At 44.8% G+C, this 25,481-nt stretch overlaps 1 protein-coding gene across 2 annotated transcripts in view; it reads right to left on the bottom strand.

Moving 5' to 3' along the window:
- The window catches only part of tmem62 (transmembrane protein 62), an 86,825-nt gene that overhangs the window by 23,573 nt on the left and 37,771 nt on the right, over positions 1-25,481 (bottom strand). For both annotated transcript variants that reach the window (XM_068039753.1, XM_068039754.1), the window contains 3 exons: positions 16,673-16,795; positions 11,179-11,334; positions 6,148-6,307 (listed from right to left, as the gene is read on the bottom strand). In XM_068039753.1, the coding sequence (XP_067895854.1) occupies positions 6,148-6,307; positions 11,179-11,334; positions 16,673-16,795 (439 nt within the window). The remainder of the gene's footprint in view (positions 1-6,147; positions 6,308-11,178; positions 11,335-16,672; positions 16,796-25,481) is intronic.

Raw genomic sequence — 25,481 nt, 5'->3', positions numbered from 1 at the left:
CTGGCGGTCAGAAGGTTGTGGGTTCAAGTCCGACTCCAGGACTTGAGCACATAATCCAGACCGACACTCCCAGTGCAGTACTGAAGAAGTGTTGCACTGCCAGAGATGCTGTCTTTCACATGAGACCTGAAACCAAGGCCCTGTCTGCCCCCTCAGATGGATGTAAAAGATCTCACGGCACTATTTCGAAGGAGAGCAGGGGCTTTCTCCCTGGCGTGCTCGCCAACATTTATCCTTCAATCAGCATCATAAAAACAGATTATTTGGTCATTATTACATTGCTGTTGGTGGAATCTTGCTGTGCGCAAATTGGCTGCCACGTTTCCTACATTACAACAGTGGACACACGTCAAAAGTAGGCTGCAAAGGGAAGCCCTGAGGTTTAATTTAGTTTAGAGATACAGCACTGAAACAGGCCCTTCGGCCCACCGAGTCTGTGCCGACCATCAACCACCCATTTATACTAATCCTACACTAATTCCATATTCCTACCACATCCCCACCTGTCCCTATATTTCCCTACCACCTACCTATACTAGGGGCAATTGCTAATGGCCAATTTACCTATCAACCTGCAAGTCTTTGGCATGTGGGAGGAAACCGGAGCACCCGGAGGAAACCCACGCAGACACAGGGAGAACTTGCAAACTCCACACAGGCAGTACCCAGAATTGAACCCGGGTCGCTGGAGCTGTGAGGCTGCGGTGCTAACCACTGCGCCGCCCTTGTGAAAGGTGTTCTACAAATGCAAGTTCTTCCTTCTTCTCTAGTACCAGCTCAGTACTGAGCGAGTGCTGTAGCAGCTGATGCTGAACCCAAGGCCCCATCTCTCTGCTCAGGTTATTTGGGTGAATGGTAAAGGACCCAGATACTGTTCCGAGAAGAGCAGGGAGTAATCCTGGTGTCCCTTAATCAACACCACCAAAAACAGGACAACTGGCCACTAATGGGATCTTGCTGTGCTCATAATGGCAGCTGCTTCACAATGGCACTTCAAAATAACCTACCGATTCTGCAGCAAGGATGATATTTTGCCCTAGTGCGTCAGTGACTGATCTAATCTGGCACAGCATGATATCTGCCTGAAGGGGAAATGGGACGCGTGCTGTGCAAGCCCCTAGCCCATCATTTCTGAAGCTCACTGCTCTGTGGGAAGGTTCCCATAGACTGGAAGGGAGCTAACATAGTCCCCATCTATAAAAAAGGTGACAAGATGGACCTGAGTTGGTACAAGGGCATACAAGATGATAACTATAGGCCCATTAGTTTGATGCCAGTAATAGGAACGATGTTTGAGCCAATCATTAGGAATGCAATATCTGATTTTAATGGAGGGGGAACATATTATGGCCACTTAACATGCCTTCAAACAAAGTGGGCCATGAGTTACAAATCTAATTGTATTTTTTGAAGAAGTTACAAAGTTGGTGGGGGAGCTAGAAATAAGAGGATAGAGCAGATGAATGCGTAGCTGGAGAGATGATGCGGGGGGGGGGGGGGGCGGGGAGGGCTTTAGACTGCTGGGATGTTAGGATCAGTTCTGGGGGCGGTGGGATCTGTACGGGTTGGATGGGTTACACCTAAACAGAACCGGGACCAACGTCCTCACAAGGCGATTTGCCAGTGCAGTTGGGGAGAGTTTAAACTAACTTGGCAGGAGGATGGGCACCAAGATGTATCAGAGAGGAAGAACAAGGTGTATGAAGGATTGGGAGGCAGATAGCACTAGAGTAGGAAATAGGTGGGGTCAGACCAAGAGGGAATGTCATAAGGTCGAAATTAAGTTTACAGTGCATGTACATAAACGCATGGAGTGTGGTAAATAAGGTAGGTGACCTGCAGGCACATGGGAATATGAAGACATGGTGATAACAGAGACTTGGCTCAAAAAAGGGCAGGACTGGGTACTAAATATTCTTGGATACCAGGTGTTCAGAAAAGATAGGGAAGCAAAGCAGGAGGGGTGACAGTATTGATTAAAAATATTACAGTACTGGAGAGAGAGAGAGGATGTCCTTGAGGGGCCAAGGACAGAATCTATTTGATTAGAGTTAAGAAATATTGGAGGTACCATTACAGTACTAGGTGTATTCTATAGGCCACCAATGAGTAGGAAAGATATAGAGGAGCAAATTTGCAAGGAAATAACAGAGGTGCAAAAACTATAGAGTTGTGATAATGGGTGACTTTTATTATCCTAATATACTTTGGGATAGTAATAATGTAAAGAGCAGAGAGGGGTAACAGTTTCTTCAGTATGTTGAGGAGAATATTCTAGAACAGTATGTTTCTGGTCCAACGAGGCAGGAGGCACTGCAGGATCTGGTTCTGGGGAACAAGGCAGGTCATGTGGATCAAGTGTCAGTGTCGGAACCTTTAGAGAACAGTGACCATAGTATCATAAGATATTTAGCTTACTTATGGAAAAAGACAAGGAGGAATCCAGAGTAAAAATACTTAATTGGTGGGTGGCCAATTTTAGTACCATGAAGACAGATCTACGGTGGGTATATCAGAATCAAAGATTAGCAGGCAAAACTGTAATGGAACAATAGGCTGCCTTTAAAGAGGAGATGGTTTGGGTACAGTTGAGGTACATTCCCACGATGGGGAAACGATAGGGCAACCAAAGCCACGCTCCTGATGACAAAAGAGATAGAGAGTAAGGTGAAACAGCAAAGCAGCATACGACAGAAGTCAGGTTGACAATACACATGAGAACCAGACTGAGTACAATAAGTTCAGAGGGGAAGTAAAAAAGAAAATAAGAGAGGTAAAGAGCAAGTACGAGAAGAGACTGGCAGCTAAAATAAAAGGGAATCCAAAAGTCTTCTTTCGGCATATAAATAGTAAAAGGGTAAAAGAGGAGAGGTGGAGCCAAGTAGGGACAAAATGGAGGCAGAACACTTGCTAAGGTACTAGATGAGTATACTGCATCTCTCTTTACCCAAGGAAGAAGTTGCTGCCAAAGTCGTAATGAAAGAGGAGGTAGTTGAAATACTGGATGGGCTCACAATTGATAAACAAGAGCCACTAGACAGGCTGGCTGTACTTAAAGTTGACAAGTCACCAGGACTACATGGGATGTATCTGAGGGTGCTGAGGGAAGTAAGGAAGTAAGTACTGGCCATCATCTTCCAAACCTCCTTAGATACCGGGGTGGTGCCAGAGAACTGGAGGATTGAAAATGTTACGCCTTTGTTCAAAAAAGGGTGCAAGGATAAACCCAGCAACTTCAGTTTAACCTTGGTGGTGGGAAAGCTTTTAGCAACAACAATCCAGGACAAAATTAACAGTCACTTGGACAAGTGTGGGTTAATTAAGGAAAGTCAGCACAGATTTGTTAAAGGCAAATCATGTTTAGCTAACTTGAGTTTTCTGATGAGGTAATAGAGTTGATGAGGGTAATGCAGGTGATGTGGTGTACCTGGACTTCCAAAAGGTGTTTGATTAAGTGACACATCATAGGCTTGTCAGCAAAATTGAAGCCCTGGAATAAAACACACATTGGCAGCAAGAATACGAGGCTGGCTGAGTGACAGGAAACAGAGAGTAGTTCTGAACGGCTGTTTCTCGGACTGGAGGAATGTATACAGTGGGGTTTCCCGTGGGTCAGTACTGGGACCCCTGCTTTTCTTGATATATATTAATGACTTACACTTGGGTGTACAGGGCACAATTTCAAAATTTGCAGATGGCACAAAACTTGGAATTGTTGTGAACTATGAGGAGGATAGTGATAACCTTCAAGAGGACATAGGCTGGTGGAATGGGTGAACATAGGGAGATGAAACTTAATGCAAAGAAGTGTGGAGTGATACATTTTGGGCGGAAGAACGAGGAAAGACAATTTAATCTAAATTCAACAATTCTAAAGGGGGTGCAGGAACAAAGACACCTCTGGGTATATGCACAAATTAATGTTGGTGGCAAGGTAAGTTGAGAAAGTGGTTAAGAAGAAATGCGGGATCTTGGGGCTTTATAAGTAGAGGCATAGAGTACAAAAGGAGGAAGTTATGATAAACCAGTGAGGTTCGTCCTCAACTGCAGTATTGTGTCCAATTCTGGGCACCGCACTTTAGGAATGATGTGAAGGCATTAGAGAGGATGCAGAAAAGATTTATGAAAATGGCTCCAAGGCTGAGGGACTTCAGTTATGAGGATAGATTGGAGAAGCTGGAGTTGCTTTCTGCAGAGAAGGCTGACAGGAGATTTAATAGAGATGTTCAAAATCATGAGGGGTGTGGACTGAGTAGACAGGGAGAAACAGTTCCCATTGGGAGAAGGGTCAAGACTCAGAGGACATCAATTTAAGGTGATTGGCAAAAGAAGCAATGGCGACATTGGGAAAAGCTTTTTTACGCAGTGAGTGGTCAGGATCTGGAGTGCACTACCCGAGAATGTGGTGGAGGCAGATTCAATCGCGGCTTTCAAAAGGGAGCTGGTTAAGCACCTGAAGAGAAAAATAATTGCTGGATTACAGGAAGAGGGCAGGGGAGTGGGAGTAGCTGAGTTGCTGTTGCAGAGAGATTTCTCTGGTATTAGTGGTAACATATTGAACTGGATTGAGAACTGGCTGGGAGGAGGTAGACAGAAAATAATTATAGATGGATTTGAATCTGTTTGGACACCAGTGGCTTGACACAGGGACTGACACAGGGACTGACACAGGGACTGACACAGGGACTGACACAGGGAGTGACACAGGGAGTGACACAGGGAGTGACACAGGGAGTGACACAGGGAGTGACACAGGGAGTGACACAGGGAGTGACACAGGGAGTGACACACACACACACACTCTTACTTCAGGAAAAAGCATTATCGTGAGTGTGGAAAAGAGATCTGTACATTCTAGTGCATAGATCGCTAAAGGCTCATTAGCAATGCTGTGAAGTGACAGAGCAAATAGGGTGTTGTGTATTTATAGGACAATTGAGTATAAGACAAAGTACTCTATTTAATCCTTGTACAAGACCTTGGACAGACCTCAGTTTATCACAGTGTCCGAATTTGGTCGTCTCGCATGGTGAATGATATTGAGGCTTTGGAAAGGCTGCAGAGGAGGGTCACTAGACTAATTTCGACTTTAAAGCATTTGAGTTATCAAAATAAGGTAAAATAGAGAAGCATAGACATATATAGTGCTTTTAACACACTAAGACATTCCAAGGCACTTCATTGGAACATGATCAAACAAAATGTGACAACAAACCACAAGGAGACATTAGGACAGGTGACAAAACATTGGTTAAAGAGATAGGTTTTAAGGAGCGACGTACAGGAGGATAGAGAGGTCGAGAGACAGAGGGGTTTAGGGAGGGAATTCCAGAGCTAACAGAAGTAACAGAACTCTACCAATCTCACTCATGAAATCTCTGATGGGCCCCCCAGCATGTGCAGCTTTTGGAGGAAGAGAATTGCAGATTTCCACCACCCTTTGTGAGAAACAGTGCTTCCTGATTTCACTCCTAAATGGCGGAACTCAAATTTTAAGATACTGCCACTTTGTTCCGGATTCCCCCAACCAAAGAAAAGGCTTCTCTGTATTCAGCCTATTGAATCTCCGTACCATTTTAAAAGCAGCTAAGCTATTACATCAACCTTCCAAACTCAAGGGAGCACAAGCCAGTTTGTGGACATTGACCACATCTGTGAAGATTGAAAGGGTAACTCAACAGATGTTGGCAGTGCTTTTCTCCATGATCAAATATCCTGCTGAAACTCACATGAAAATGACTATCTGGGCAGGGTAACAATATAGAGTGGCTGGTGCCTCTGGAACTGTATTTGCATATGTCAGAAAAAGAAGGGGGAAATTAGGTGGGAGGGAAGTGGAGAGTGTAAAAAAAAAAAACTGTTATGGATCTTTGTGAACTGGTAACTTTTTGGCCAAACCATTCAACAGCAAATTTATTCATTTTGGGACTTTGTGCAAACCGTCTCACAACAGGCACATTAGTAAGAAAGATTATGCATTTCTAACCTGTGCCAGTTCTGATGAAGGGTCACTGACCTGAAACGTTAACTCTGCTTCTCTCTCCACAGATGCTGCCAGACCTGCTGAGTATTTCCAGCATTTCTCGTTTTTATTTCAGATTTCCAGCATCTGCAGTATTTTGCTTTTATTATTATGCATCTTGTTACCTGTGCATGGACTTCAATGTAGTGCATTCCTTTACTGTAATCTTCAGCCCTCCAGACTATCGAGAAGAGTGGGCCTCTGATGTGAACCGCAGTGCCTACAGTGATACCATCAATACTGACCAGGACCGAGGTGATTTGTGATGGGGAGAAGGCTAGGACCCTAATGAGGAAATATAAACCATATTATCAACAATAACTGAATTACAAAACCAGATTATATCTCCCAGTTGATAATTTTGTACATTATATTGGCCACTGAATATCCAACCAATCCACTACAAACTTTAGAAAGGGCGTCAAGGCTTTGGAGAAGGTGCAGAGCAAATTTACTAAAATTATACCAGGGTGAGCACTTTCAGTGAGGTGAAGAGACTGGAAAAGCTGGGGTTATTCTCCTTACAACACAGAAGGTTAAAGGGAGATTTAATAGAGGTGTTCAAAATTATGAGGGTTTTTTTTTGAACAAAGTGATTATTGACAACGCAGCCAGCAGCTGACGTCATCAGACTGCACCAGTCTGCGCACACTGGCTCCTACTCTCTGCGCTGCGGTCCGCATTGCCAGGACTGGTTGGCGCATGCACAGATTACGTCATCGAGTAACGCGGGCAGACAACGGGGGTGGGGGAAAGCGGGCAGAGAGCGGAGGTGGGGGAAGCGGGGAGAGCGCGGCCGAAGACTTTGGTGGTGGCGGGCGCGCTCTCCTCCTCTCCACCACTAGCCCGCTCACTCACCAACCCCCCCCCACCCCCCCGACCCCGCTCGTTCACTCCCCCCCCTCCCCACCAGGCCCGCTCCCTCTCTCCCTCCTGCCATTGTGTGCTGCCAGGTGTTTAGGTTGCCCTCATGTAATTATTTGAGCAGCGCCATCTTTACCCCTGGCAGCTGCCTGAACTCACAGACTGTGACGTTTTAGTGGCACAGGCTGCATCTGTGCATGCGCCAATGCAGCGCCACCTAGTGGTAGCATTGTCAGCAAATGCAGCCTTTTTTGAAAGAGGAGTTGGGGAGAAACTGTTTCCACTGGAGGAGGGTCAGGAATCAGAGGACACAGATTTAACATAACTGGCAAAAGAACCAGGAGGAGGCGAGGAGATTTTTTTTTTTTTAAAACACAGCAGCTTGTAGTGATCTGGAATGCACTGTTTGAAAAGGTGGTGGGAGAAGATTCAATCATAACTTTCAAAGGAAATTGGATGTATACTTGGGAGGGGAAAAATTTGCAGGTCTATGAGGAAAGAACAGGGGAGTGGGACTAATTGGATAGATCTTTCAAAGAGCCCACACAGGCACACTGGGCTGAATGGCCTCCGTCTGTGCTATTAAATTCTATAAATTGGTTTGCGTGTGGAATCGCTGCAGATGTTCAAAAGGGAGCTGGACAAGTGGTGGACATCTCAAGCTACAGAAGTTAACAAGAGAGTTACCAATCCTCCAGGACCATCCTGGTGTCGCTACGAATTGAAGATTAATCTCCAGTACACTGCTGTGCGTAATCCTGGAGAAAACTCTCCCTGAACACCTTCATTAGTTACAAAATGTGGCCAATGCACAGTGAAAGGATGTTTGATTGGATGATTCTTGCCTGTCAATCTGGAAGTGAAGAGTTTGTTTGCTGTCTAATCTGTGTGGGAAAGTGGGGGCATCACGAGGATGGACATAGAGGATAACTAGTGGTGGGGTGCTAATGAAATCTGCCAGAACACGTCCAACCAGAATTGGCGACTGTGGTTCAGGGGGATTGTAGCACCAATCACTGCCATCTCCTGGAGGTTGTATGTAGGGGGTCAGAGAGAAATTTCCCACATTTAAATTGCCTTTTCACTTTTGTTTTTTTGTTTCAGCCAAGAGATTGGGTGACTGTGGGGTTGGAGAGTGAGGAATGGGTTTGATAGGGATGGGTTATTTACAAGGTGTTGCGATGGGACAGGCTAAATCCACCAGCTGGTTCTGTCCAATCCTTTGTTATACGCTCAGTTGAACCTTTAGCAATGATGAAACCTTCACGTGAACATCAAGTTTCCCCAAACAAATGCCCCAGATACTGAATCAAACCACTCACGGTATAGGATTTATTACAAACTGGTAATCCCGGTATGATTTCAAGGCAGCAATCGCACTTCAGAGCTCAGATGTTGGTCATAAAGTATTCAAACTTTGGTACTGTGGTTTAGGCTTGTTGCTGAACCCCTCATTTTAGGTTACTGACTTGCAGTCACTCTCAAATATCTATTATCCTCTTCCAATTAGGTGCTTCCTGCTAAAATTGGATTACTTTCTCCTCACCATAGAACAGCAACTGACATTTATATAGGAATTTAATTTAGGAAAAAACATCCCAAAATGCTTCACAGAGCCTAAGGAGATGATATTTTTACAAGTGGGGGGGGGGGGGGGGGTGACCAATCGCTGGGTTTTAAGTAGTTTTAAGGGTGGAGAGGAAGGTGAAGAGGCAGAGGGGTTTAGGGAAAGAATTCTAGAGTGCGGAGTCTGTACTTATTTATTTTATTTAGAGATACAGCACTGAAACAGGCCCTTCGGCCCACCAAGTCTGTGCCGACCAACAACCACCCATTTATACTAACCCTACAGTAATCCCATATTCCCTACCACCTACCTACACTAGGGGCAATTTATAATGGCCAATTTACCTATCACCTGCAAGTCTTTGGCTTGTGGGAGGAAACCGGAGCACCCGGAGGAAACCCACGCGGTCACAGGAAGAACTTGCAAACTCCACACAGGCAGTACCCAGAATCGAACCTGGGTCCCTGGAGCTGTGAGGCTGCGGTGCTAACCACTGCACCACTGCTGAAGGTATGGCCGCTAATGATGCAGAGAGAGAGAACAGGATTAGGCACCTTACAGACTCATTCAGTTCAACAATGTTGGATCATTACCACTGCTATCATTATTTCAAACAGCACTGTTTACAGTGATTCTGCTACTGCCATTTACGTCTCCTCTAGACACAGCTTTTGTTTCTTTTCTTCCACTTCCTGACCTTTTTACCCCGTTTCTGTACTGTTCAAAATTTTCAATCGCGAACTTCTCTCCGTTCTGATGAATAATCATTAATCTGAAAAGTTAACTCTGTTTCGCTCTGCACAGCTGCTACCTGACCTGCTGAGTATTCCCAGCATTCTCAGTATTGTGCTCATTATGGCATTTTATAACTTTATCTACAAACTGCATCCCAACCACAGCTCACCCTTGCGCACCGCCTATCATTACCTACAGACCGACAATAAGGGGCAAAAGGAGATTCAATCAACTTGTAAAGATGAAAAAGGTTTGGTGGATTGGAAGCTCAGCTCGCTACTCAAAGGGCTGCAAGAGTAGTCCTTCACTTCATTCCAAACATCTATTCAGGTGCCTGCACAGTGTTAACAATCTCAGCTGTGTCTGAAGGTTGTGGGTTCAAGCCTCACTCCACAGACTTGCGCACATAATGCAAACTGACATTTTGGGCTCTGTGCTGAGAGAATGCTGCACGAAGGGAATGCTTTGCTGTCAGATGGGCCGTCTTTTGGATGAGATGTTATCCAAGGCCCTGTCTGCCTTCTCAGGTGGATGTAAAAGGTCCAACAGCCCTACTTGAAAAAGAGCAAGGGAGTTTACCCTGGTGTCCAGGCAAATAGTTATCACTCAACCAACGTCAGTAAAATCAGATTATTCGGTCATTATTACATTGCTGTTTGTGGGAGCTTGCTGTGAGTAAATTGGCTGCTGTGTTTCTTACATTACAACAGCGACTACACTTCAAAAGTATGTAGTTGGCTGTAAAGTGCTTTGGGATGTCCTGAAGTCATGAAAGACGCTGTATAAATACAAGTTCTTTCTTAGTGGCACATTACATACAGGTTCAGTAGTGAGGGAGTGCTGTACTATAGGAGGTGGGCCTGAATCCAAGGCCCCATCTGGCTGTTTTAAGGTAAAGTTAAAGGTCCCCTGCAGGACAGCGGAGTTCTCCTGGTGTCTAGGCCATCATTTCTCCTTCAAATCAACACTTCCAAAAACTGGTTAACTGGCCACTAATGGGATCTTACTGTGCAAAACAAATACTTCATTGGCTGTAAAGCGCTTTTGGATGTTGTGTCTAAATAAATAGAAGTTGTAGAGTCATAGAGAGATACAGCACTGAAACAGGCCCTTCGGCCCACCGAGTCTGTGCTGACCATCAACCACCCATTTATACTCATCCTACATTGGTACACAAGTTTTTTTAAAAAACACTTCTAACACAGAAATGCATGTGCTTTTCCTCCAATGAAAATTGAAAGTGGAGGATTTGCAACTGCTCAATTCAGGATCTGCCATGGAAATGAGCATATTCTGCATTATTCCACAGGTGACACCATTACCATTGAATACTCTGTATCCAACAAAGAAAATGGCATCAAACTACTGTCTGAATATTGCACTGCAGTGTCAGCCTAGATTATGTGTTCAAGGTGTGACATTGGGTTCGAACGGTAACCTTTTGCCCCACAAGTGTGTGTGCTCCCAACTGAGTCCTGATCACATGTCATACAGATCAGTTCCACTGATACCGAGCAGCCAAAACGCACCTGCTTTAGATTAGACAGAGGTGACTGGTTTGAGCTCAACAGAATGACGAGAGTAAGAACTGCCACCAAGAATATGAGCGAAGACAGAACAAACGGCTAAAAGCACTCCAGCAGGTACAGGAGTGTCATGACAGTGGATGAGCAACCAAAAGGTTGAGTTCAAAACCCACCGTGGCAAATCTGTGAAACTGAATTCAATAAATCTGGCTCAACAGGTTAATCCATATTCTTCAAGGCAGAGAACTTGCTATGCTCAGCTACATGTGATTCAGGATGGGATGGAAAGGACGAGATCTTGCATCAGGAATCAGGAGGGTTGACCCTTTACCTTGTAATTTTTCACAGGATGTGCAAGTTGAATGGAAGCAAGAATCCAGGGCAGGGTTAATCAAAATGACCACGTGTAGGTCTTCCATCACAATACAAAAACTGAGAACAACAGGAAACATACTGGATCATACCTGATGTGTGTAGAGTGCTTGATTTTCCCCAGGGGCTCACGTCCTGGGCTACGATACAGAGCGGACTTTGGATTTGTGATGAGAACTACTGGCCACTTGTCAAACTTCAGATCCACAAAGCTAAACAGATCGTGGTCAAACGCCATTAGACGGTACCTGCCGAGAGAAAACCAACAAGGACTCTCAACTTTCAGGAATAGGCCAACACCATTCAGCCTAAAGGAGCCCGTGCAAAACTGACCAACTTCAGGTGTCACCAGATAACTTTAGCCTCCCCTCAAAAGCAGTGTCTAAGCTCTCCTGGTGACCCAGTTGATGAGAGGTAAGGAAGATTCAGGTTTGATTGCTGATGTGTATTGAATTAGCTGGTCATAACTTACTGCCATGTCTGGGTTATGGATTAGAAAAAGAATTGACCTGGTTGTGTCCCTTCGTATCCTCCCCTCATCTTTCTGCTGCCTTCAATGTTGCAGCCACTCGATCCTCCTCAGACACCCCTCAAAAGAACAATGAACAGTACAGCAGAGGAACAGGCCATTCGGCCCTCCAAGCCTGTGCCGATCTTGATGCCTGTCCAAACTAAAACCTTCTGCACTTCCGGGGTCCGCATCCCTCTATTCCCTTAATATTCATTTATTTGGCAAGATGCCTCTTAAACGTCACTATCGTACCTGCTTCCACCACCTCCCCCGGCAGCAAGTTCCAGGCACTCACCACCCTCTGTGTAAAGAACTTGCCTCACACATCCCCTCTAAACTTTGCCCCTCTCACCTTAAACCTATGTCCCCAAGTAACTGACTCTTCCACCCTGGGAAAAAGCTTCTGACTATCCACTCTGTCCATGCCACTCGTAACTTTGTAAACCTCTATCATGTCGCCCCTCCACCTCCGTCGTTCCAGTGAAAACAATCCGAGTTTATCCAACCTCTCCTCATCGCTAATACCCTCCAGACCAGGCAACATCCTGGTAAACCTCTTCTGTACCCTCTCCAAAGCCTCCATATCCTTCTGGTAGTGTGGCGACCAGAATTGCACACAATATTCTAAGTGTGGCCTAACTAAGGTTCTGTACAGCTGCAGCATGACTTGCCAATTTTTATATTCAATGCCCCGACCGATGAAGGCAAGCATGCCGTATCCCTTCTTAACTACCTTATCCACCTGCGTTGCCACTTTCAGTGACCTGTGGACCTGTACGCTCAGATCTCTCTGCCTGTCAATACTCCTAAGGGTTCTGCCATTTACTGTATACTTCCCACCTGTATTAGATCTTCCAAAATGTATTACCTCACATTTGTCCGGATTAAACTCCATCTGCCATTTCTCCGCCCAAGTCTCCAACCGATCTATATCCTGCTGTATCCTCTGACAATCCTCATCACTATCCGCAACTCCACCAACCTTTGTGTCGTCCGCAAACTTACTAATCAGACCAGCTACATTTTCCTCCAAATCATTTATATATACTATGAACAGCAAAGGTCCCAGCACTGATCCCTGCGGAACACCACTAGTCACAGCCCTCCATTCAGAAAAGCACCCTTCCACTGCTACCCTCTGTCTTCTATGACCGAGCCAGTTCTGTATCCATCTTGCCTGCTCACCTCTGATCCCGTGTGACTTCACCTTTTGTACCAGTCTGCCATGAGGGACCTTGTCAAAGGCTTTACTGAAGTCCATGTAGACAACATCCACTGCCCTTCCTTCATCAATCATCTTCGTCACTTCCTCAAAAAACGCGATCAAGTTAGTGAGACACGACCTCCCCTTCACAAAACCATGCTGCCTCTCGCTAATAAGTCCATTTGTTTCCAAATGGGAGTAAATCCGGTCCCGAAGAAACCTCTCCAATAATTTCCCTACCACTGACGTAAGGCTCACCGGCCTATAATTTCCTGGATTATCCTTGCTACCCTTCTGAAACAAAGGAACAACATTGGCTATTCTCCAGTCCTCTGGGACCTCACCTGTAGCCAATGAGGATGCAAAGATTTCTGTCAAGCCCCCAGCAATTTCCTCCCTTGCCTCCCTCAGTATTCTGGGGTAGATCCCAACAGGCCCAGGGGACTTATCTACCTTGATGTTTTTCAAGACACCCAACACCTCCTCCTTTTTGATATCGACATGACCCAGACTATCTACACTCCCTTCCCTAGACTCATCATCCTCCTCAGTCCATCTCTGTGACGCTCCTGGTATCACTCCTATCTGTATTACAGTGTCTCAAACGGTTTCTCCTCTTGTACCTAAACATTTAGCTCTGTTGGACCCAAGGGCTCTAACTTTTCTCCAAATCGTCCACCCCCACCCCGCCCTTCATTATTTACAAAGCCCCCCTTCAGCAAAGCCTGAAGCTTTGACTGATCTATCCTAATATCTCCTTGTGTGTGTCGGTGTCTAATTTTGCTTTATAATGCTCCTGTGAAGCATCTTGAGACATTTTATTACATTAAAGACACTATACAAATATTAGTTGTTTTTCTTGTGTGAGATCAGCTTTCAGATGTATGCTAATGATAGTCTACTGTGCCTTGCCCTTCAATCTGACAAGCATTGCCAACATTTCCATCTGCTAATCTAGCACCATGGCCTGAATCAACCAAAACTTGCTCCAGCTTCTAAAGTCAACAAAACCCCAAAACTGTCCTCCTCGGATTGACTCCGACCCCCTCCCTGGTTGCCAGCTCAGGCTCAGGTCATAGGTCTCGAACCACAGTCCACTGTTCGATCCCAAAATCCATTTCTTCTCCATGTTGGATCCGTTGCTTTCTTTCACCTCCTCACACTGCTCACCTCCTCCTCCACCCCCTGATAAATCTCCAAACATGTCCACGGCCTTGCCCTTCCCAACCTCTGACCCTTCCACTCCAACCCTGACACGCATGCCATTCTCTGCTCCATCAATGGCCTTTCGCACTCTGGAACTCCCTCCCTCAACATCTCTGTCTTTGCGACTACCTCAAGATTCTCCTCATTGGGTTTTTACCTCCTCTTGATTATCTTTACTGCCCCCCCCACCACCTTCACTCGCTATTCACTGCTCTGTGAAGGGCTCTGATACTTCGCTCTCTCTCTCTCTCGATATAATGATCTCAACAGAAATGCAAGTTGCTTCTGCTCCTCCTGTTTGCCATAAGCTACTGGACCTGGGGGACAGTACCCATGACTTCTGTGCCCCCGGACTTGGGAAGTGGAAATAAATCAGATTGTCCACTTCCGGGGTCAGGGGAGGATGGGATCACCTCAGTTGTGAGACCTCTGCAGTCAAATAGCTTACTATAATTTCCTGTCCAGGCTCATAAATGAAGGATAACAACATGGGTGAGGTACCAGAAGGTGTCCAGCGCCAATGGAACTGTACCCCAGTGAATGTCGATACTACTGTCGTCAAGTCTCTGAACTTAGCTCCTTGTAAGCTTCAAAATGCAAGCTCATCTCCTTGTACCCGCGCTGACTGGGAGTCAACTCAATGCACCATCTTCTACTCAAACTCATGATCTCCAAAGGAAACTTTCTTCGGAGTTTCTCTTTCACTCTACTTTAATAGGGCGGCACAGTGGCGCAGTGGTTAGCACCGCAGCCTCACAGCTCCAGGGACCCGGGTTCGATTCCGGGTACTGCCTGTGTGGAGTTTGCAAGTTCTCCCTGTGTCTGCGTGGGTTTTCTCCGGGTGCTCCGGTTTCCTCCCACAAGCCAAAAGACTTGCAGGTTGATAGGTAAATTGGCCATTATAAATTGTCACTAGTATAGGTAGGTGGTAGGGAAATATAGGGACAGGTGGGGATGTTTGGTAGGAATATGGGATGTGTGTAGGATTAGTATAAATGGGTGGTTGATGTTCGGCACAGACTCGGTGGGCCGAAGGGCCTGTTTCAGTGCTGTATCTCTAATCTAAAAAAAAAAAAAAAAAAATTCTGGGTACTGCCTGTGTGGAGTTTGCAAGTTCTCCCTGTGTCTGCGTGGGTTTCCTCCGGGTGCTCCGGTTTCCTCCCACATGCCAAAGACTTGCAGGTTGATAGGTAAATTGGCCATTATAAATTGCCCCTAGTATAGGTAGGTGGTAGGGAAATATAGGGACAGGTGGGGATGTGGTAGGAACATGGAATTAGTGTAGGATTAGTATAAATGGGTGGTTGATGGTCGGCACAGACTCAGTGGGCCGAAGGGCCTGTTTCAGTGCTGTATCTCTAAACTAAACTAATAATTGTTCTCATCCTCCAGGCTCCCATCCATTCTCACTATGGCTAGGAAGCGGACCTGTTGTCATGTACTTGCCGCTGTTCAAAATGGCTGAGGCGGCCTCATGCAACAGCCCAGATTAGCGTCAGAAAATGACTGGTTGCCTGCCCGAGATGGACAGTGCAGATGCCTTTGCACACAACTGGCCCAAGAGGTAAGCAATCCAGGCTCTCAAGATGGCAGGGCAAGCTGATCAGGCTGTATTGGCATATGGGATCATGGTTTTATAAACAGAGAGATGGAGTTCCAAAAAGCAACGAAGCTCTGCTAAAACTTTATAAATCACTGGTCAGACTCCAGCTGGAGTAGTGCAGTCAATTTTGGGCAACATTAGGAAGGCTGTCTATGCCCCAGAGAGGGGAGATTTACTAGAATGGTATCAGGGGTGAGGGAATTCAGTTATGTGGAGAGATTAAAGAAGCTGGGGTTGTTCTTCTTAAAGCAGAGAAGTAAACAGGGAGAAACTGTTTCCAGTGGCAGGAGGGTCAGTAACCAGAGGACACAGATTTAAGATAATTGGTAAAAGAAGCTGAAGGGAGATCAGGAGAATTTTTTTTTAATGCAAAATTGCTGTGATCTGGAATTCACTGCCTGAAAGGGTGGTGGAAGCAGATTCAATAGTAACTTTCAAAAGGGAACTTGAACATATAAAGGAAAAAATGTGCAAGGCCATGGGGAAAGAGCAGAGGCGTGCGACTAATTGGATAGCTCTTTCAAAGTGCCAGCACAAACATGATGGGCCAAATAGCCTCCTTCTGTGCTGTATTATTCTATGATGCTATGCTTGGCTTATGTTTGGCAGTGTTGTCAACAAAGTGTCCTGGAAAATGCTCCACTTGTAAATCCCCCCCCTCACTGTGCTTAAGACTCCTATTCCGAGGAGGAGACGAGTGCCCCATGGTAATTTGGCATGTGCAGAGCCACCTAGATTCCATTAGGCTTCCTCCACTGATAACTTGGAAAGAAGAAGTTCTGCATATGTGGAACATGTGGCTTATTTATTATTCTGATTTATCATTCCACCACAGCTAGAAATATAGAAACTTTTAGATGCAAAACAACCGAGATCCACCCAGTTCACCAAATACAGTTCAATTACACAACCCTAGAACACTACTCAGAATGTCTTAACCGTTAGGCTACCAACATAAGACCTTCAACAATGAATTATGCTGCATGTCACAAGCTTTACAGTGAGAACGCTGATGAAGATATTCTCATGCACTACTGCATTCATTATGGTGAAGATACTAACTTCCGGTTGTCCATCCAGTCGCCAAGCTCCAGTTCCAGTGTCCCTTGTGAGTGTCTGGTGTGCAGAACAGGCATGAGGCCGCCCAGTGTGTGCAGGTGTCCACACAGGTATGCGATAGCGGAGCTGTAAAGTATAGAGTTTCATTTGCAAAGCTCATGCTGCAAATATAGCTTGTTTCTCTCTGCTCACATCTTTAAACTTGTTGAACTTTGACAGGAACATATGAACAAAATTAGGCCATTCAGCCCCTCGAGCCTGTTCTGCCATTCAGTTGGATCGTAGTTGATCTGTATCTTAAATCCATCCAGCTGCCTTAGTTGTTCCTAAATTGTTAATAGTTCTGTAACCCTCAATACCGTTGCCTAAAAAGAATCTCAGCTTGAAATTTTAAAGTCTCAACTTTTTGGGGCAGATTTCCAGATTTCCACCCCCCAACAAGTTACGACAGGTAACATTCGCACCACACAAGTGCCAGGCAATGACCATCTCCAACAAGAGATAATCTAACCATCTCCCCTTGATGTTCAATGGAATTGGTATCGCTGAATCTCCCACCAACACGCGAGGTGGGAATTCTGTGGCGAGTAACTCACCTCCCGACTCCCCAAAGCCTGTCCTCTATCTACAAAGGACAAGTCAGGAGTGTGATGGAATACTCTCCACTTGCCTGGACCAAGAAGTTCGACGTGGGACTGTGAGTTCAGACGACCTATGTATCTCAATGTACCTCGCTGTTTATGGGATCAGCACACGATGAGTTAAAACAGCTTTCAATGTGCTGAACTTGTGAAGGATGAGAAGTTAATGGAATGGGAAGGCACTCACCCATGTCTTGAGGGTCTGAGACATGTTGTTTGGTCACTATTTACAATAATAATGCCTAACTTTAAACATGGACTATATTCAGCATAGTATCTTCTAAAACTGAATTTTTCTTTTGTTTTAAATAAACCACAATGGACATTAAAAGTGCACATGGGTTGCAAAACTGACTGCCAAAGGTCAGCTGATACTTGACCTGTGTATTCAAAAGCCGACTCTCTGTCTGAAAGGACAAAAGAATACCTTCCAGACTAAAAGGCGTCATCAATGCCCTTCCTGAAATTATAGGGAGACATTCCTGAACTGAATGGGTTTCTCTTGAAACAAAGAAGGTGATTCTCTCGACCCTCCTCAGAATGAATATCTTACAACAATAAACCAGGATAGAGACTACAAGCAACTAACTTCATGACCTGCTCAAAATCCACCTCTTTGTGAGAATCCTGCAACGACTTTGATATATGACTCTGGCTACTGAATCCACCTAACTGCACTTCAGGAGTGAAAATGCCTTCTTCACTGGTCCTTTTCCCCAAGACGGGCAAAATCACATGACTTATGAACTATTCCTTTGCTTGTAATTTGTAAAGGTGCACTATCCTTTTTCACAACTTTCTTTTCAAATGTGTGTGTGTTTGTGTGTTTGTGTGCATGTGTGCGAGAGAGAGAGAAAGTGGTAAGTCAGTGATGTAGCGTTAGACTTTCGGGGTGAACATGTGATTAAAAATAATCCCTTTATTTAAACCCATGAAAAGCATGTTGCTGGTTATTCAAATTGGCCATACACTCAGGGGTGAAGAAACATATACATCTTCCTGGTCGAAAACACAGTGATTACGGACAGTAAAGGGAAAAGAACTGGGGTTTCAGTACCCTCTCAATTTTGTCCCTAACAAAAGTGGTTGAAGAACTTAAATGGGGCATATAACCATGGTAACAATCATTGGGCGAGATGGAGATGAAAATTAGCATATCTGCTTGGCTCCATGTTACGTGAAGTCTGCATTGTGTCTTTTGATGTATTAGTGTTCGTATGCATGGCATGGGATATAGAGATCAAAGGTAGAATTGGTGCAAGTGTTTTGAGTAAATCGCTGCTTCCTGTAGTCAGGCTGAAATCACGAAGCGTGATACCCAAGTTCTTATCGTGAATGATGAACGCAATAATAAAGAATCATATTAATGGAATCATATTGTATGATTTGACCAAGTACTCATGTTGGATTGTGTAACATGAGCCCATTAATGATAAAGATCTGATTCTGCAGTTGTTGCAACTGATGACTGTGTTTAAAGCAACAAAAGAAAACAGAACAGGAAAACAGTCCGGCACTCAACACTATCCAGGAGAAAGCAGCCTGCTTTATCGACATCCCATCCTCCCCATTATTCACTCTGTCCAACAACAGCACAACATGGCAGCAGTGTGTACCATCTACAAGATGCACTGCAGCAGCTCACCAAGGCTTCTTTGACAGCACCTTCCAAACTCACAATTTCTAACACCTAGGAGGACAAGGGCAGCAGGCGCATGGAAACACCACCATCTGAAAGTTCCCCTCCAAGCCACACACCATCCTGACTTGGAACTATATCGCCATTCCTTAACGTCGCTGGGTCAAAATCCTGGAACTCCCTCCCTAACAGCACTGTGGGTATACCTACACCATACGGAGTGCAGCGGTTCAAGAAGGCAGCTCACCATCACCTTCTCAAGGGAAATTAGGGATGAACATTAAAGACTGCCCTTGACAGCGACACCCATGTCCCATGAAAGAATAATAAAACCCTTTGTATGAAGATGTGCTCCTGACATTATCTCTGACTGGTCTGGCTCTGATTTTAAGATTATGCCCCCTTGTTCTAGCCTCTCCCACCAGAGGAAATAGTTTCCCTCTATCGATCCTAACAAATCCTTTAATCCTGTAAATACTCCAACTAGATCGCCCCTTAATCTTCTGCCCTCAAGTGAATACAAAGCCTAGCCTGTGCAACCTATCCTCAAATTTTCATTTAGCTTTCAAATCCTAGGAACTGAAAATAAAAACAGATGGCGTTGGAAACACAACAGTCCTGTCAGTATCTTTAGAGACAAAAGGTGGGTTAGTGTTTCCACTTGGGGGCAGGACCCTGACAAATGTTGCCCACTCGAAATGCCAAAGCTACTGTCATGCAAGCCCCCACCTGCCAAGAATGAGGTACATATATTTCGCCCATGGACATTAAACTTAAAATTGTTGCTGGGAAGAAAAGAGGACCTATCACAAGGAATTGTCAGGCCCCCTCCCCCCCCTCGCCGGGAAGACATTTTTGCAGACAGTGTTGGAACGAAGGAACCAGTCCCTGCTTCCCCCATACACAGAAGACATGGTCAGACCAGTTTAGTCACATGACTAACTGGTTGTTTGAATTTGAACTGGCCACAGAGTGTTTGAAAACTGAGAAAGCTCCTGGACTGAAAAGACCTCTCTCCTGTCTGCTCTCATCTCGCTCTCAACAGCTTCGGAAACATTGAAGACACAGGAACCCCAAGAGAGAAAAGTCGCCAATAGTGAACAAGGTTTAAGAATAATACAGGGCCCCGTCGAAAAGCAAGAACTACCTACAAAAGAACTATACAGTGAGCTCGAAGACCCGTAACAAACAAACTCTTCAGATATTGCCTCAAACTGTACTACTTATCTTTTCTTCCACTCTTTTCTGTCACTATTTGCATGTGTGTATCGCGTGTGCATGCTAGCGTGGGCGTGACGTATATCCATAGGCGTTAACCGAATTAAGAGTTTAAGTTTCAATAAATTTCACTTTTCTTCTTTAAACCTAAGGAAGCCAGTTTGTGCTCATTTCTTTGCCCTATAATTGGAAAGCGGTGAACAAGGATTCACAAAGGGGGAACTCAAAACATGGTGTTTAAAAATTAAAACCCTGTTACAATAAGACCGGGTGAAGAGACCCCGTGAAACTGTTCTCACCTGGTCATAACACCATCTTTCCACTTACCAAACTGCTGACATATCTATTGTGCTTGTCCAGTGATTTCTGTTTTTATTTAAATGTAAGTCACAACACAGGAGGCCGTACAACAGCAGGCAGTTAAACGCTCAATGGATCCACACAGTCAGATCTGAGACAATCACCCCCCCAACTCCAAATAAAAGTGGGATGTTCCTGCTTCCACAAGGGGCCCGTTTTAGATGCACCTTTTTGTGGCTCTGTGTTCTAACACCACATTGGTCAGGAGGCTGTGAATTTAAATACTTTCTGGAGCTCACATTGAGAGAAATAAGCAAATTCTGTCCTTTGCTACATTGGGCTTCCTCATGGAAACAGAACATCCCACTTTTTTTTGGGAGGGGGGGAAGGAACAGTGAGCAAGAAAGAGGGCTCCTATCATTGCCGTGTCAAGTCTCGGACATGGATAATACAATATATATATAATACACAATAGAATATGAATGTAAACTAGCAAAAAACATAAAAATGGACTGTAAAAACTTCTATAGGTACGTAAAAAGGAAGCGTTTGGCTAAGACAAATGTGGGTCCATTACAGGCAGAGTTAGGAGAATTTATAATGGGGAATAGAGAGATGGCAGAGATGTTAAATGATTACTTAGTGTCTGTCTTCACTGAGGAAAATACAAGAAATCTCCCAGAATTAGAGATCCAAGGGATTGGGGGAATGAGGAATTGAAGAAAATTAGTATTAGTAAGAAGTTTGTATTGGAGAAATTAATGGGGCTGAAGGTTGATAAGTCCCCAGGACCTGATATTCTACATCCCAAGGTGTTGAAAGAGGTAGCTATGGAGATAGTGGATGCATTGGTGATTATCTTCCAAAATTCTATGGATTCTGGAACGGTTCCTGCAGATTGGACGGTCGCAAATGTCACCCCACTATTAAAGAAGGGAGGGAAAGAGATACCAGGGAACTATAGACCTGTCAGCCTTAGTATCAGTAGTAGGGAAAATGTTAGAATCTATTCTAAAGGTCGTGATAAATGGACACTTGGATAAAAATGATCTGATTGGACAGAGTCAACATGGATTTATGAATGGGAAATCGTGTTTAATGAACCCGTTGGGAGTTTTTTGAGGATGTCATTAACAGAATTGATAAAGGGGAGTCGGTGGACACAGTATACTTGGATTTTCAGAACGCTTCTGATAAAGTCCCCCACAGGAGGTTGGTTAGCAAAATTAAAGCACATGGGATAGGAGGTAATCTACTGGTATGGATTAAGGATTAGTTAACAGGCAGAAAGCAGAGAGTAGGAATAAACGGGTCATTCTCGAGCTGGCAGGCTGTGAAGAGTGGTGTACCGCAAGGATCAGTGCTTGGGCCCCAGTTGTTCACAATATATATCAATGATTTGGATGTGGGGACCAAATGTAATATTTCCAAGTTCGCGGAAGACACAAAACTAGGTGGGAAAACGTGCTGTGAGGAAGATACAAAACGGCGTCAAGGGGATTTGGACAGACTTAGTGAGTGGGCAAGAAGGTGGCAGATGGAATATAATGTGGAAAAATGTGAGGTTATCCACTTTGGTAGGAGGAATAGATGTGCAGAGTATTTCTTAAATGGTAAGAGATTTGAAAGTGAAGATGTACAAAGGGACCTGGGTGTCCTTGTCAATAAGTCATGGAAAGCTAACATGCAGGTGCAGCAGGAGTAGTGATGTCTTGCTTCAATTGTATAGAACCTTGGTTAGACTGCACCTGGAGTACTGTGTGCAGTTTTGGTCCCCTTACCTTAGGAAGGTTATTATTGCCATTGAGGGAGTTCAACGAAGGTTCACCAGACTTGTTTCCAGGATGGCGGGACTGTCCTATGAAGGGAGATTGGGGAAACTGGGCCAGTATTCTCTAGAGTTTTGAAGAATGAGAGGTGATCTCATTGAAACCTACAAAATACTTAAAAAGATAGACTGGGTAGATGCAGCTAAGATATTTCCCCTGGTTGGGGAGTCTAGCACCAGGGACACAATTTCAAAATAAGGGGGAAGCCACTTAGGACAGAGATGAGGAGAAATTCCTTTACTCAGAGGGTTGTGAATCTTTGGAATTCTCTACCCCAGAGAGCTGTGGAAGCTCAGTCATTGAGTATGCTTAAAGTAGAGATTGACAGATTTCTAAAAACAAATGACATAAGTAGATATGGAGATAGTGTGGGGAAAAGACATTGAAGTGGATGATCAGCCACGATCGTATTGAATGGCAGAGCAGGCTCGATGAGCTCAATGGCCTACTCCTGCTTCATTGTTCCCGTGTTCCTATGATTGGGGAGGGAGGGGAAGGGACTGGAGAGTGGCTTCTGTGGAACTGTATCAAAGCAGCACAGCAGGGTCAACGCATTCAGAGTAAAAGGGCGAATAACCTCCCAAAAGAGAGAACAAATAGAATCAGAGAATCACACTGTACAAAAAGGAGGCCATTTGGCCAGTTGTACTTGTGCCAGAGCTGTCCAGTTAGCCCCAATCCCCCTGATTAAAGTTTGTGGCTCTCTGTTATAACACCCTGTTGGTCAGGAGGCTGTGAATGTAATGCTTGCTGGAGCTTAATGCTAACCAAACACTCAGATGCACCTTGTGGGTATTTGCTTGCAAGTTAGAGCATGTTATTTGAACCTAATAGAACTGATTGAAAAGGCCACATTAACACGCTGGAGAAGGTTCCAAGAGAGGTGAGAAATTCCCCATAACTCCCACAGCAAGTCCCACAGAACAGAATCTTTCACTGGTGAAAACAATGGAGAGAGAACATGATCCTGGGTTTAAAATGTTGCAAGGCACGGGTAATGTAGATGTTAGCAGTTATATTTAACTTGGACTTGGAAGGATATGGAGACAGGGTTGGATGTAATACGGCGGGAGAAGGGTCATGCGGATCAAAAGCCAGCACAGACCGGTTGGGCCGAATGGCCTGTTGCTGTGCTGTAAATTCTTTGGACTAATCACAGAACTGCAGCATATAAACAGAAAGCTACCAGGTGCATTTGTGGAATGTATTTGTGGAATGCAGCTGGTCAGAGCTGAACAATGGAGATCATTTTAAGTTGACAATACTGTATTGAATGCCCGAGGCTGTACCTTAACTGTAGAAGGAATAGTCCTGACCTGAATACTTTCTCTCATTCCATATTTAATGTAGTTATGTCATCATAAACCGTGAGAGCGAAACTTGAACCATTGACAGATGTGCTTATCTCAAGGGCATGGACATAGCCAGCCATTTTATTTTTTAATAGTAACATAAATTCAAAGCCTCTGTACTGCAGTTGGAACAAGGACTTTCTGTTGATTCTGCTGTTTAATTCCAAACTGCATTTCAGTCTGAAAACCTGGGGAGGGAGGATTTCACTGATTTTTTTTTTGTGCACAAAAGCGAGGGGTGCTAGCATTGGGGAGTAAAATACTTACACATATTGAATGCCCAGGCTTGGGGTTTGCTCTGCATTTGCACCCTTAGGCACAACAGCAACTTGTATCTGAACAGTGCCTTTAATATAGTAAAACACCCCAAGGCACTTCGCAGGAGTGTTATAAAGCAAACTTCGACATCAAGCCACATAAGACAACATTAAGGCAGATGGCCAAAAGCTTGGTCAAAGAAGTAGATTTTAAAGAGTGTATTAAAGGAGGAGAGAGAGGTAGGGAGGTGGAGAGCTTTAGGGTGGAATTCCAGAGCTTAGGGTCCAGGCAACGGAAGGCACAGCCACCAACACTGGAACGATTAAAGACTGGGATTCACAAAATGCTAGAATTAGATGAGTGCAGATATCTTGGAGGGTTGTGGGGCTGCAGGAGATTATGGAGATAGGGAGGGGCGAGGCCATAGAGGGATTTGAAAACGAGGAGTTGCCGGACCAGGAGCCAATTTAGGTCAGCGAGTATAAGGGTGATGGGTGAACAAGGCTTGGTGCAAGTGAGGACGTGGACAGCAGTTTTGGATGATCTCAAGTTTAGAGAGTAGAATGTGAGAGGTCAGCCAGCAGTACATTGGTAAGGTCAAGTCTAAGGGTAACAAAGGCATGAATGAGTGTTTCAGCAGATGAGCTGAGACAGGGGCAGAGATGGGCAATGTTAGAGGTGGAAATAAGACGTCTTAATGATGGCACAAATGTGTGATCGGAAGCTCATCGCAGGGTCAAATATGACACCATAGGTGCCAGCAGACTGATTCAATTTCAAACTATTGGCAGGTACAGCGATTGAGTCGGTAGCCAGGGAACGGAGTTTGGATCGGGGACTGAAGACAATGGCTTTGGTTTTCCCAATGTTTAACTGGAGGAAATGTCAGCTCATCCAGTACTGGATGTTGAACAAGCAATCAGACAAATTAAAGACAGTGGGGGTGTCAAGAGAGGTGGTGGTGAGGTAAAGCTGGGTGTCATCAGAGTACATGTGAAAATGAACGCTGTGCTTTCAAATGATGTCGCTGAGAAGCAGCATGTCGACGAAAAATAGGAAGGGGCCAAGGAGCATTCTCAGATTAGATACAGCACATTAATATCCCTATTACTCCAGTGCAGCAACATACCTCAGCTCCTCGTGGCTGTGGCCATCTTTGCAGGCAGAGATTCGTGCAGAATGAGAATTTGACGGATGGGCGTAAAAGATCGAGAACACCTGGGGGTGTTGTAGTTACACAGATAGATTGTGACCAAATTTCCGCAATCTTTTAAGCCACTTCATTTGTTTGCCTTCATATTACGGTGTCTCAGGGCGCAAGTGCAGAGGAAACTCCAGACCTGGGTGCCCAAAGTGCGTGAATAATTTTGTTCCCCAATGCTAGCACCCCTCACTTTTGAGCGCATACAAAATAAATCATTGAAATCCCCCTCCCAAGTTTGCAGACTGAAGTGAAGCTTGCAATTAAACAACCAATACTATTAGAAAGTCCTTGTTCCAACTGCAATACAGGGACTTAGAATTTATATTACTATTAAAAAAATGTGCATGCCCTTGAGGTACAGACACGTCTGT

The sequence above is a fragment of the Heterodontus francisci genome, chromosome 9, assembly GCF_036365525.1.
Source record: "Heterodontus francisci isolate sHetFra1 chromosome 9, sHetFra1.hap1, whole genome shotgun sequence".
Classification (NCBI taxonomy): Eukaryota; Metazoa; Chordata; class Chondrichthyes; order Heterodontiformes; family Heterodontidae; genus Heterodontus; species Heterodontus francisci.
Note: the sequence above shows the minus strand (reverse complement) of the source record. Positions and strands in the feature narration are given on the sequence as shown.